We start from the raw sequence: 14,866 nt of genomic DNA, 5'->3' as shown, positions 1-14,866 counted from the left end.
TTCAAATTCCCTAAAAGCAATATTTTAACCTGCAAGAGACAGCTCGTAGAATCAGTCACTGTCAGTGTAAGTATTTAGTGTGTGTGTTTTATACAGAATTGCATGTGTGGTCAGATAACTACAAACAATGGGCTAGATCCTTGACTATGGCTGAGATATGCTTGGTGCAGCTGGGCTGGCTGGTGAGCAAAGTTACCTTTGTGTGCCTTCAGTCTTCGAGCCAGGCCAGTCCCCAGTGGAATTCTGGGTGGCTTTAGCGTCATTCTGGCAGCCAGGGATCACCAGGATGGAGTGGGTATAGGAGCTTTTCTGGCAGCTTTTCCACCACCCAAGGATTTCACTCACACTAGGGATTTCTCAGGAAGTCAGTTCAGCCAGCTTCCCAGCAACTGGCCTAGACCTGAGATTCAGGCTCAGTAAATATTAAATCTCCATGTTTATTGGCAGTGTTTCCTTGCTGATGTTTCATGGCCATGGGAAACAATGTGAAAAGCAGTACCTTCTTATGTAGATTTAATTGAACAACAGAGATCTGAAATGAGCGTTAATGTTGTTGCTTTAATTTCTTATAGTGCATATTTATTTTCCAGCATAATAGCAGAGAAATACTTTAGTGAACAGAGTCTAGTTTATAGGTCACTTAACTTATCAGAGAAAACAAAAGGGTCATTTAATTACAATATTTAATTAACTCTATTGGATTCATACAATTTATAGCACTATAAAATTCATGAGCTCCAATCATCATTTAGCCTCCCAAATTGCTTAGTGCCCCATGAAAATTTCACAGCAGGTAGAAAATGATAGCTTCCCAGAAATCTACAATTCTTTAGAATCTTTTAAAGCAAAAGTTATTATTTTTCAGTTGCAGTAAGCTGGAGCAGAAGGAACAGAAGAGTATTTTTCCACAGTGCTGAATGAGGCCACTAAAATGGTAACTCTGAAAAGTACTTCAGCTTTCATTTGCAGTTTCTGATCTTGTCACTGAATAACTAGAACCCATGAACTTCCAAGGGGCAGGAAGAAGAGAGTTGAGAGTACTATTTGTAAGAATGAACAGGGATGTAAAATAGCTACTGGTTGTTTTTCAGCAATTATTGTTAAAATTCAGTCTTATAAAGGGGGATTGAAGTGAATTATACACAGACAATGTGATTGGGCTACTCTATTATATTGCAAGACAGGCTAACACTGCTTATCGCATCAGGGATACAAGGCAATTTTCTAATAATAAGTACCCTATCTAAAGAAAAGAGGGAACAAGTTTCTACCAAATTAGCAAGGCTTCCATGGAGTCCAGACTAACCTAGACCTTGTGCTGCTCTCTTACTTACTTATTTGGGGCCTGATCCTGCTTTCATTCAAATCATCAGGAGTTTCACCACTGACATGAATGGGAACAAGGTAGGGCTTTCTATTTGGGCTCAATCCTGCAAGGTGCTGAATGCCCTCAATACCCAGTTAAGAGTACCTATTCAGTACCTTTTAGAATCAGGCCCTTAAAGAGAGAAAGGAATCACATTTCTGCTGGTGAAGATGATACAAACCTGGAGTCCCTGGGTCTTTGATCCTCTCTGTCTGTTCCCAATTTACTTTTTCAAACAAATTCAAACAAACATTCTTACAGTAACAAAAACCATTCTAGTTTGTTTTCTTAGTTGAAGGAGGTTTCCTAGATTAAAGAGAGATGACATTTCAGTTACTTTCAGTCACTGCACTCTTTGTGTCATAATCCCATATACTGTACCATATTGAATGTGATTTGACACACACACTGTGTTGGCTGACCTATCCATTTGCAAGTGTTTTGTAAAATAAGCTGGGCCATTATTTTGCTGTGTCATGCATGTCATGGACTATAAAGGTTGTCACAAGCTTTGCGTTTCTTCTTTTTATTAGCTCCCAGGAGGGTCAAATGAACAAAGATTATGAGCATGAAGAAACCTGGGGGGAGAAATGGAAAACAAAATGAGTTGAAGCTAACGAGTTGAAGCTTTGTCAGTGTTCACATTTTTGTATTAGAACAATTCATAAACCAGACGTTGTTGTTTTTTGCTTTTTTTGTTTTTTGTTTTTGTAAATGATATTGGAAGTGAAGAAGAAAAAAATGTGAACATTATGGCAGATAATAATAAGAATATCAAAACAAAGCTTGTGTATCAGAGAATACTTCCACTGAAATGCTACCTGTGCTAGAAATGAGCAGACATAGATTCTCTAAAACAAAGTAGACTCTGGTTTGTTTTGTTTTTGTGGGCAATTCCATACCTATAGTTCCCAAGGTACCAACAATAACGCTCACTGCAGAAATCACTGTAGGCTTCCCTTCCATTCTTCCAACCTCTTGCATGCATTCTCCTTCCATGGTACACAAGCAAATAGTCACTGGGTTCAAAAGGAAAGACAAAGAATTCAGGATTAACTCCCACGAGGGAGATCAGAGATGAATAGGGACAATCCCCTGAGTTGAAAGAGCATTCTCATCAGAACTCAAACTGGAGGGGAGGATGATGAGCTCCCCATGGACAGATCTTGTGCCTGCCTGGAGCAATCAATTCCCAAGTGGGCACATTCTCTAACATGTTCCTCCCCTTTCCCCCCCCCTTTTTTTAAAAAAAAGTCTGTACTAACAATAGTTGGATAAGGCATACCTGCCTATATTGCCTCCTCCACCAAGTCCTGTACTGATTCTTGTGGTAAAGTTTAGTACAAATGTAAGGCAGGGTGTGATGTTGTCTGATTAGAGTATGACCATGCAAATCATTGTTGCTACCACTGTTATATAATTGCAATGAATCTTATACAAAGTGTGATGCATGGCCAGAAAGGGCTAAGCAGCTTGCAGGCTGATTGACCCAGATTCAACCTTTAGGGACATATTGGTAGATAATGTTTGTGTTTTTGTGTGTTTACATATATATTGTTATCAATGTAATTGAGCAGTCCCTGTCTATTCTGTTAATTCAGAGATCAAAAGGAAGTATTAACATTTAAATGAACTATAAGCATAGGATAGCACAGTATTCATCTCTCTTTGAAATGTATAGCAAATCACCTGCGAACGGTGGAAAACAAGCAATTGTCTTATGTTAATCTGTGAAGCTAATTACTGGTGATGCTTAGGAAATAGGTTTACTTCAAAGTCTCCATGATTGCCTACTGTTCGCCTGAGGACTCCGACCTGTCAAGAGAAGGCCTGGAACTGTATAAAACCCCCTCAAGTCCTGATCCTTTTTACCTCAGATCTACTTGATGCTTCATGCAGGGGAAGCTTAAGACATAAGGCTGAGATCTCCAGTCCTAACTGGATCACCCTGAATATGGACATTGAACCTATTGACTAAATCTGAAAGAACCCTTTGCAACTATAAAGCTCACCATCTCCACTATGAATCTGATCTCAGAACTGTACTCATGTCTGTATGTATACTGATCTTTTAACCAATACTCTCTCTTTTCTCTTTTAATAAATTTTAGTTTAGTTATAAGAATTAGCTGTAAGCGTGTGTTTGGGCAAGATATGGAATATTCATTAAGCTGAGAGGTAATGTGTGTAATCCTTTGGGATTGGTAGAACGTTTTGATATGATGAATAAGATTTTCAGTAAGCCTCATTACATTTGACTTGGGTGTTGGGGAGGAGGCCTGATGCTGGATTGCTTGAAGGGAACTGTGTTGGCTTCTCAGTAACCAGTAAGGTATTATAGAAGCAGTTTTGTGTTGGTTTGGTAAATTTAAGTGTTGGAATATCCACCAGCTTTGGGGATTGCCTGCCCCATTCTTTGCAGTTCACCCTAATTGAGTGACCTCAGTGCGGCTCCCCCGGGATCCCAGTTACACAGGGTTACAAGGTTGGGAAAGGAAGAGGAGCCTGAGTTTGCAGCTGAACTCAGCTCTGCCTTATTTGCAACAAAATAAATCCACCTTCTTGACAATCCAAGAATGGGAATCAGAGAAAATTACCTAAAACTATGAAAGAAAAGGATAAGCAGACACAGGCAAAGACCTGGTATTCATATGGGTAAAACTCAAACAGATGGGAACTCAGGTCAGCTTCAGACTAGGATTCAGGGTTTATTTTGCCCAGATTAGTTCACCCATCCCCATTCTCAACCAATTTTTTTGATGAGCACCTCACATATCAGAGGTGTAAACAACCCTGAACCAATTCTCTGCCCTCGCCTAGCTATTTGGCAAAAATAAAAACCATCTTCCGTATATTTTTAGCCCTAGCTAGCAATGTTACAGGGAGAGAAATTGCAAAGAAATCATTAGCAAAATTATTTTAAAGTTGTAACATCTTCAGCAATAACAACTTTCCAACCCTACTTAGCACTGTTAGCTGTATAAACTAACATTTTAAAAGCAAGAGCTTGGCTTGTAATCAACTCTGTACGTACCAACAAAGCCTAAATTCTGAGATATCAGTTTTAACCCTTTCATGAGAAAATCATTTGCATTAATAGAACCAGGTGAACAACTTACAACAAATAATTTATAAGGTGAATTTAGCTCTTTTTCCTGTTCATAGATTGTCTGCAAACAGACCTGTGACTTTATACATTTATTTGAGATTCAAGTTGTTTGACAAAAGCTTTGTGTGACCAAATCTCTGTGAAATTCTTAAGCACCCATCCTGCAAAGATTTATGCATGTGCTTAACTTGCACATGAGTAGTCCTTTTGAGTTCAGTAAGACTAATCATGTATTTAAAGTGGAGCATTTGTCTACGTAAACTCACAGATGCACTAGTCAGTTTCACTAAAGACCCAATCCCAAGACCATTGAAGTCAAAGGGAATCTTTCTATTGACTTCAATAAGACTTGGATCATGGGACATTCAATGAAATTAAAAGGTGGCAAATTCAAAACCGATAAAAGGAAAGACTTTTTCACACAATACATAGCATTTAGATATCATTGCAAAAGAAGTCATTGAGGCCAGGAACTTAGCAAGATTCAAAAAGGGACTTGTCATGTAATGGATAACAAGAATATCCAAAGTTATAACAGTTAATGCTCACAACAATTTTGGAAAGGATATTAAATCTCAAAAATCAGGGTTTAAACCAATGTCTATTAGATTAGATTGGTAGATTACTGGGGTGGGTTGGGGGGGGGTCAAATTTCCCAGGTCTGCCTACTGTGAGTTCTTAGACCTTCCTCTGAAGCATCAGACACTGGCCTTTATAGCTACCTCTACAAAGGGGAAAAAACCCCACTGCTGGCCCAGGTCAGCTGACTTGGGCTTGTGTGGCTCAGTCTCCAGGGATGAAAAATCACCATGGAGACGTTCGTGCTCAGGCTGGAGCCCAAGCTCTGGGACCTACAGAGGTGGAGGGTCCCAGAGCTTGTGCTCTAGCCTGAGCCCGAATGCCTAGACAGCAATTTTAGCCCTGCATCCTGAGCCCTGCAAGCCTGAGTTAGTTGACCCAGGCCAGACACGGCCATGCTGTGGATCTTTTATCCCTGTATACACATAGCCTATCAAAGACTATGGAGTAGATAGACTTCAGCCTGACCTGATATGGCAATGCCTTCATTCATAAGGTCAATGCCCTTATGTGCTCAACGGAGCAATAGCTCAGTAGCCTGTCATGATCTTGTGAGGGTGAAAGAGACTTTTAGTGTACTCTTCTCTCCTGTCTTCCCAGCACTATAGGTGTGCTATGATTTTGCCACTGAAATCACAGAATTCTCTTATTTGAAAGTAAATGCCTGTGTTAATGAATTGTGTTACTGCTACAGTTCATTATATGTATTTACTTTCTTACTGCAGTCTTTGGAACAGTAGTCTGATTAACTGGTGCAGAGGAATAATGATGCATCGATATTAAATGTTTCCATTTATCTTTTCAGTGTGTTCGCACTAAGGATGTTCCACTTAGTGATCCTTAAAATAGCCCCTCTAAATGGTTCTTTTTCAAATACAAGTGCAATGCATGCAGATGAATCTGTGTAGCAATTTTAAATACAAATATCAAAACATTACAGACTCCTGAACCCGCGCACATCTATTGCGATGGGTTCTCAAAAATGTAAGTGCCTGCTGACCTTATAAAATGTAACTGAGGCTTTTGAAACATCTTATGAATTCAGACAAAACAAACATAAGCTCATATAAACTGCTCAGAATTACACTGGCACAGACCCAAAAGATGACACCTGTGATACTCCTCCTGTTCTGAGCTACTTTCACTTTTTAATGTTATAATTTTCTCTACACCATTTAGAGCCACGTAGGACAGGTTTGCTAGCTTTATATACTAGCAGACTGTGCTGTGCTATGGCACGTGCCTTCTTTTGAACCTGAAGTAGATTATTCGCTGTGTTCAGTCCTGTATGTTCTGCTCATTATCCCCTAAGTAAATTCCACTAAGTTTGTCAAATAAGATTTACTATTTATGTAGACTCATTCTTAACAGCTCATGTTTCTTCCCTGTTTGTAATCTCATCTCTTATTCATGGGTTTCAGAGGAACAGCCGTGTTAGTCTGTATTCGCAAAAAGAAAAGGAGTACTTGTGGCACCTTAGAGACTAACCAATTTATTTGAGCATGAGCTTTCGTGAGCTACAGCTCACTTCATCAGATGTTTCCACGGTAAACATCTGATGAAGTGAGCTGTAGCTCACGAAAGCTCATGCTCAAATAAATTGGTTAGTCTCTAAGGTGCCACAAGTACTCCTTTTCTCTTATTCATGTGTCTTGAATCTCTCCTGCCACTGAAGTGAGACTTACTGGGCTTGCCTTCTCTGACTTTAGACCCTCATTCTTCCTCCAGTCTCCATACTTCCCCTCTCTGTCCCTAAATAGCAACCATTATTAGAAATCTCTGTATGTGGATCCACAGCCAACCAGCCATCTCTCACATCTCACATGTGGTGCTTCTCCATCCAATTACCATATCTTCATCTGGGTCTGTAGTAGGAAAATTACTGTGGATATTTACTTGGGAGAGGAGCGGTAAGCGAACTGTTGACATGTGCACTGTCTGTAGTTAAAAATATGTTCTGCATTGTTCATACAATCCTTGAACAGGGCACCTTAATTATGTAACTCTTTGGGGCTCTAACATCCGGTGTTTATCCTTGAGGAAAGCTTTCATTTTCTTTACATGACACAATTAACATAAGAGGTTCCACAGGAGATTAATTCGGTCTAGGTTCTTAGTAATGAGACACAGATAAAGTAGAGAATAAAATAAGTGACTGCATATCTTCTGTTGAAGTTGCAAATGTTTTCGCAAAGGCAACAGCTCAGGTGCAAAACAGGAACATAGACTTTTGGTTCTTGGCCTAAGGCAAAAATATCATTTATGCATTCATGTACATGCTGTCCGAGAAACAAAACTGCTCTTCCCAAAATGTGTTCTGGCACTCAGAACAGTTTGAAGGAACGTAGCAAAAATAGCGTCAGTGGGAATGCACAGAACAGCCTCAGCATTAGGCCACTAGAAGCTCAATGCTACATGGTTTAATTCTCTGGAAAATTCATTTTTATTTTTGCTGAAGCATGTTCCTAACTTGGACGTTTTGAGTAACAAGCATGAAATCTTTCTCTGTTGTGCTTAATAATTTGCACTGGCTGGAGAATTTTGAAAGAATCTACAAGTCCTGCACATATTGAATAGCTTGCTGTGAATATTTCACCTCTTACTTCAGACTTGTGGATTTTAAAGCCAGAATGGACCATTCTAATTATCCAGTCTAAACCCCTTGTCATGAGTCTCCCTTATGGGCCAAATCATGGACTGCTTCTCACCAGGAGGTATGGGGAGAAGGTGGCTGACTGGAGATACTCTGAGGACTTTCATCAGTGCAAAGCAGACACATGTACTGTGCTATAGTGAACATACTAAACTGTGCTTACACCGGCTACAAAAAGGAACAGCATGTGCTGTCACACACTAGGAGGCACACAGTGTGGCAGGGCCCTGCCCATGCTGCTAGCCTTGATGACATGCTGCTTGGTGTAGTCACCAGCCCTACACAGCCTGAATATTAGGTCTATGCTGTCTGGCTCCTGCACTGATGTGCTAGTTGGAGAGGCTCCCTGTGCCTGCTCCCTTCCTAGGGTATTGGCAAAGGGGAGCTGTAATTATTTAGCCCTTCATCTGGAAGTGACCAAGAGTGGTCCAACGAGTATCCTTGGATTTTCTGGTCTTTCTTTGTGTGTCTTCTCTTTGCCAGGCGGTCTCTTAGTGATCCTTCTTCCTTTCAGAGGGTTGCCAGGGGTGCACTGTGTCTCTAGATGAATTGTGGAGCAATCACCCACCCCAAGATGTTCTGCTGCTGCTATTGGCTCTTAGCAGGCGTGCCACCTTTGCAGCCAGCATATCTGAGCAACCGTGTCAAATCAGGGACTTTCCTGAGGTTGCACTTGACCCTGCACCTGTGAGGTCTCTCTGCTGTTACCAACTCTTTGTGCTGCCTGAGGTGAGGCAAAACTATTTTTACAAGCAGATGTCTTTACTGATAGCTTTAAAATTGCAGCTCCAGGGTGGCGCATGGGGTGTTGTATATAATGAGAACGGCTTGAATAACAGAACACCAGTGTGATTATAAAAAAACACCCTCCAGATTAAAACCCAGAAAGCGAACTGAGTGAGTGCGACCTGAGATGACATTCCACTGCAGGCGCTACATTACAGGTGCCACATGGAAAGAGCGGAAAAGAGAGGCTAGTAGAGACCGTAATTTACAAAGGAAGATCTTTGTAACTCCTTAACTTATTAACGTGGAGAAAAGAGTAGATCGGGGTTCTCAAACTTCATTGAACCGTGACCCCCTTCTGACAACAAAAATTACTACACGACCCCAGGAGAGGGGACCAAAGCCTGAGCCCCACCACCCTGGGTGTGGGGGGCAAAGCCCAAGCCCCACTGCCCCAGGTGGGGAGGCCAAAGCCCAAGGGCTTCAACCCCAGCAGGGGGCCTGTAACCTGAGTACCCCTGCCCAGGGCTGAAGCCCTTGGGCTTTGGTCCCGGGCAGTGGGGCTCAGGCTTCAGCTCTGGTCCCAGCAAGTCTAAGCCAGCCTTTGTGACCCCATTAAAATAGGGTTACGACCCACTTTGTGGTCCCAACCACAGTTTGAGAACCACTGGAGTAGATTAATGGACTGTGTTATAAGAACCCTCTCAGCATGAAATGCCTTCTTATTACCTGGTAGTTGAATGTGTTGGGCTTTAGATGGAGTTCCACTGTCTTTCAGGATAAAGGTAACAAGGTGCACTTTGGGTTCCAGCCAACTGATTCCCATGGTGAGATAAGCATGTGTGTCTGCAGAGTAACAGAGAACATGCAAAATGAAACAGAAGGACAAATATCAGAACTGGGAATGAGGAGGGAAGGAGCGAGGGGACAACAAAACAAACCAGCTGTGGCTTGCAGTCACTCCCTCTTTTCTAACCTTACACTGATCCTGGGCTGCTGTGTACCTTAGGAAGCTGTGGGGCTAAGTTACGGCAGCCTCCCTGCGCCACCATATGGTCTGTAGCACTGCCTGGAATCTCTGCAGCACTATGTTCTGCCCTGCCTCTAACGTACCCCTCCCAGGCCAGCCCCTGCTCTTGTCCAGGGCTTGCAAAGGGGTGCTTGCGAGACAGCCGTACAGCTGTCTTCCACAGACCTGGCGCCAGGATAATTGTCCCCCAGTTGGAGCCAGGATTTGTAGGCCTCCTTTTTGCTGCTCTGGCAATTTTACCTGGCCACTAAGAGGAGGGGTGATGATTTCACCCATTATTTTTATCAGAAATGTGTGTTATATCACATCATAGCAACCTTAACTCTGACCCAAAATAAACCCCATTCCATCAGAAACCTCAAAATACACAAAGGAGAGAGGAAATACACACACACACACACACACATTAAGGACACACACTGATCAATATCAACTGCAAGGAGCATACATAATGTTACCATAACAATGATATATGCTTTCCTATTAAGTATATTTACAACATTATTATCAAGAAACAACAATAACAAGGACTTACTTCCTAAAAGATCTTATTGTCCATTGACAAATATATTAAGTAATATTTCCCATTAACAATAGCCCTTAAGAGAAAATACATTGATTTTGGTATCTGACTAACACAAATATTATACTAAAATCCCTACTGACCCATCTATCTCTCTATCTTAGAGTTTTATACAGCTAGTATCTATGCATCTTCCATGTAAACACCTCGTAGATCTATTTGTCAGATGTGAGAACTTCCTTTGACTTTTGAAAACTAACCAGAGGTTGAATTAGTTCAGAGGCTGATGACAAAACCTTTCTCTGTTGTTATAATTCCTTTCTCAGTAAGCTTCATCATTGAATGATAATCACATCTGGCTTTCAAATACTGACAGTTTCTTAAACACTCTACTGCTCCTGCCTTTAAAAACTGCCACTTGTGGGAACCAAACTTGAAAATGTTTGAAATTTTCTATGTAATGTTATCTAATGGTGTAGGCAGATGGGCACAAACACACAGAAGACAATTTCCAAAGGTTTCAACAAGGAGCCATTTTAAAGTCTTTTGATCTCCAAGTGCCTACTCAGTTTAATCAGCATTTTCAGAAAATCTTCTAGTTGCTATTGAGACTTAACTGAAAGAGCTGGAAAGCATGAGACTATTGCTCTTCTTTAAAAGTTACAAGGAGATCAAAATCAGCCTTATAATGGGACTATATTTTCAGTCTTACCTAAGGGGGGAAAACCTACTGGTTCTCCCTAATAAAACGACCCTTATGTGCTGACCTGGAATGCTGGCCCCCAGACCCCACTCCAAAAATACTGCCCTCCACCACTTGAGTGGAATGGAGAACTATCAGTTCAGCAGTTAGCTATGGAAAAATCCTGTTGCTCTCTCTAGGCTGAAACCAGTCAATTGAAGGAGCATGATCAAGTGCTGATCCTACTCCTACTTGAAGCCAATGACAAAAACTCCTATTGGCATTATTAAGGGCAGGAATTGGGTCAGTAACTCCCATTGAAATCAAAGGGAGCAGGATTGGACCCCCAAACCATCCATAACAAATAATATTTTACCACTTGGCTTAATTAAAACTCCTCTCCTTCAGATACATCCCGAGATTTCCAGGGGTGAGAGGTTTCAGAGTAGCAGCCGTGTTAGTCTGTGTTCGCAAAAAGAAAAGGAGTACTTGTGGCACCTTAGAGACTAACAAATTTATTTGAGCATTTTCCACTGAATGCATCCGATGAAGTGAGCTGTAGCTCACGAAAGCTTATACTCAAATAAATTTTAGTCTCTAAGGTGCCACAAGTCCTCCTTTTCTTTTTCCAGGGGTGTTTAACCATGTGGAACGTTTGAAAGTGTAGTAAAAAGCTGTTGGTGTAAGACCAAAAAAAAGGACAAAAGGCAAATTTTGAAATCGAAATAACTTTTTAGTGACCTGTAGTTCAAAACCATTTGCCAGATGTCCTTCCCACTTCCCACAAACATTCTCCTTGGCCTTCGTGTTCAACGTGGGAATTCTCAGCCCAAACAATTTTCCTAAGACAAAGTTAGAGTGGGACTAAAACAGGGTTTTGATCACTTCTCTGTAATGAACCCTATAGTTACCATTCACACACCATTGATCAGGTTGATCCTCCAGTTTCTCCGAAGCATGGGGCTATTGGCAAGAGCAAAAATCAATGGGACACTGTTTTCTGCCCCATCAGGGTCAAATGCACTGATAATGATGGATTGCTTTTCCCTCTGAGGTGTGCAGAGATGGGATCTGGAGTAGTCTCCTACTAGGAATGGAGAGTTATCATTGACATCCAAGATGCGGATTGCTATATCAGCAGTGACCATCATTGATGGGCTACCTGCAAGAAAACCGCAAAGTGAAACAGATAAAATTGCAGTGAAATTATTTCTGAGCTGGAATTACAGCTGTTTACAATATTTCCTTGCTCTTCTGGAAATCTGGAACCAGATCTTCAAAAGTGTTCAGTACCCAACTGGCACCCAGCATACTGAACTGTTTTGAAAATCTGGCCCTGATTCTGGGTGCTGAGCCCTTTTGAAAGCTTTGGCCATAAAACTTGAGGAAGTGGGAAGGTTTGTGTAATTCCGTGAAACCAAACAGGCATATAAAGGAAATGAGGTTCACAGAAAGCCTTAATAGAATACAGTTCTGAATCAGATACTATAATGCAATCATGGGCGAACGTCTTAGGTAATATAACAGCTAGTATCTTGGAAGCTTCCTCACATTTTCAGCCCGGCCATACAGCATGACTCATTTGGTCTTGAGAACCTTCAAGTAACTTGTAATGAGGAGTATGAAAGCACATTTCTTTATCTAACTTTGTCAGAAATCCTAACCCTTTCTCACCATAGGAAGTCAGTGTAGACTTTCCAGTGCCAAATTTTCAGGTGTTCTCAACCATTTACACCTATTGATTGCTAGCATACAAGTGAAATGCACTCAATTCCAGCATCCAGTCTGCATGACCAAATTCTTGTTTGTGTGCACACATGTATGCATGCATTTTTGTGTCTGCACATTTAGTGACAACAGCTGAAAACATGGCCCCCAGCTGTCCTTAGTGCATTGGTAAAATTAAAACCAATAATCTTTATTTTTTTAAACTCAGTACTTGGGTCTGAATGCAGTCTTTCATGTGATGTATGACATAGATATCACTTGTAGGAGAAAGGGATAAAAACACCTCTTTATGCTGGCTTGATACAGCCACACTCAAAGGAACATCTGTAATTTTAAGCTCTTCATAAAAGACATGTTCCTAGATCAGAGAATCTAAAGAAGGATGACAAAGATGTTCAACGGATGAGAATTTAAGTCTCAATCCATGTGAGGAGGATGCTCTTAGGTGAACCCATTGATATTTCTTAGAAGTTGCAATAAAACAATATGTATTGGCAAATACTTCCCAAATATCAGACCTAATCAGTATAGTCATGAAATTCCTGTCAGAGTTAATGGACAAAGATACGCGCCAAGGCTGTCCATGTACTCTGTCCCAACCAAATGATCAAAAGCCAGAATGACTTGTATTGTGTGGCAAGTCCTGTGAGCCTCAAGTTGAGTCACTAGCACCTTTACCAATATAAATTTGATAAAGTGGCGGTAGGAAAAAAAGATCCCTTACTAAGTAGTAGCAGCCAGTATCTGTGTTAGAACTGTAGAGGTGATTCCACTGTTGCCAGGTCAGTACTCAGAACACTATGTGTACAGTTACAGATAGTTCTATGAATGGACCCTCCCGCAGTAATGAGGGAACACTAAGCTAAGACATCAGGATGCAATCCTGGGATGTGCCGAGTTCCTTCCATAAGGTGCTGAGCTGCCTCAACTCCTACTGGCTTCAGTGCCTTGCGGGATTGGGCCTTTTGAACACTTGTGGCTATTTATATTTTAGAATGAATCATCCTATTTGTTTCTCACTGCAATTGTGTATAAAGAAATGTGATCAGTCATTTCCTTGACCTTGCCCCTTTAAATGCATTCAGTGATTTACCATTCAGTGGTGGTGCTGGGTTTCGGCAATTTGAATGCCAAGCCTTTCATCCACTACACACTACAGCCAGATGACTACTGCTTCATATGACACACAAGATTTTTATATAATTACAATACTTGCGTTCACATATGATTCTTTCATTGACAGTGACAATAGTAAATTCTCTGTCTGGTGTCAGACACAGGTGTGAATCAGACAGGCTGAAAGACGAATGTTCTTGTCTGAATTAGTTGGGGTTTTTTTTAAGTAAATTTGTTCGTGACATCATTGAAGTGTGAATCATTGCTGAGAAGCAGCGTTTATAGGAATAAATGGTTGATATGCTTTACTTAACAGCTTTGGTCTTTAAAAAACAACCTCGTCATTTTCCATCCATACAATCAGACCATGCACCTGTGTCCACTGATTGCAGTGGTGGTAGAGTTAGAAAAATCAAAATCAAGTTATGCTGTTTGGGATGCTGAATGAGAATTGAATATCACTCAACAAGCCCTCTTGTTAAATACAACTGAAAGCGTTTTTTAAGTCGGGACATTTCAATAAGGCCATCCATATACAATTCTTAGTGTGGAGGGGGATGGGAAGACAGACTGTTAATCAAAGCCATTTCACCACAGAAAGAATAGCTAGTTTTTCTTTAGGTATGTTTCAAAATATTTGTTAAATAATTTGTTTTCTTGGCATTAATCAATTTCCCTTAAGTTTCCCAGCTCTATAGTGGTCACTTTATTTTTAGATAAATAAATAAACAAAACACCCTGGGGGGGGAAAAGTGATATCTCAGGTTGGTTGGTTGGTTTGAAGGTGAAACAAAAGATTAGAGTCTTCTCTCAATTACATTGATGTAAATTTGGTGACTTAGTGATGTTCCTTCAAACTTACATCATATAAATGAGAGCAGAATTTGGCTGTGACAGATCGTCAAAACTACTAATCCTTGCAGTCTGTATATCTCAGACTTGGATGCATAGATAATGCATAGGTCCAGGAGGTGCAACCTGTCCTTTTCAGTAGTAAATGGACCACCAGTAAGTCCATGAAGGAAGGATTTTGGTGCAGGTGTGTTCTGCTGCACATTTCATATACGGTAATGACAAAACTGTCAGTTTTTACCTCATAATGTAAACACAAGCCCAGCACTGCTTACAGAAATCTTTAGTCCCAGGTTCCTAAAGTAAGCAGGAGTGAAACCTTAAGCTAGAAGTGGCAAAGAATCCTGTGGCACCTTATAAGGTGCCACAGGACTCTGCTGCTTTTACAGATCCAGACTAACACAGCTACCCCTCTGAAGCTTAAGCTAGAAATCTTTCTCTCCATGCTGTTTGCAAAATTAGTGAAATCATGCAAGGTTTCATAGACTCATGATGCTCCTGT

General features: G+C 40.9%; 2 protein-coding genes across 5 annotated transcripts in view; one reads left to right on the top strand and one right to left on the bottom strand.

Annotated features, from left to right (window-relative positions):
* PDP2 (pyruvate dehydrogenase phosphatase catalytic subunit 2) overlaps positions 1 to 14,866 on the top strand; it is a 172,953-nt gene that overhangs the window by 79,089 nt on the left and 78,998 nt on the right. The window lies entirely within an intron of this gene.
* The window catches only part of CDH16 (cadherin 16), a 62,032-nt gene continuing 47,709 nt past the window's right edge, over positions 544 to 14,866 (bottom strand). For all 4 annotated transcript variants that reach the window (XM_073307926.1, XM_073307924.1, XM_073307923.1 and 1 more), the window contains exons 15-18: positions 11,591 to 11,830; positions 9,163 to 9,279; positions 2,269 to 2,385; positions 544 to 1,944 (exon numbers count right to left, since the gene is read on the bottom strand). In XM_073307926.1, the coding sequence (XP_073164027.1) occupies positions 1,850 to 1,944; positions 2,269 to 2,385; positions 9,163 to 9,279; positions 11,591 to 11,830 (569 nt within the window). In that variant the 3' untranslated portion in view covers positions 544 to 1,849. The remainder of the gene's footprint in view (positions 1,945 to 2,268; positions 2,386 to 9,162; positions 9,280 to 11,590; positions 11,831 to 14,866) is intronic.

This window comes from Lepidochelys kempii, chromosome 12, assembly GCF_965140285.1.
Source record: "Lepidochelys kempii isolate rLepKem1 chromosome 12, rLepKem1.hap1, whole genome shotgun sequence".
Taxonomy (NCBI): Eukaryota; Metazoa; Chordata; order Testudines; family Cheloniidae; genus Lepidochelys; species Lepidochelys kempii.
Note: the sequence above shows the minus strand (reverse complement) of the source record. Positions and strands in the feature narration are given on the sequence as shown.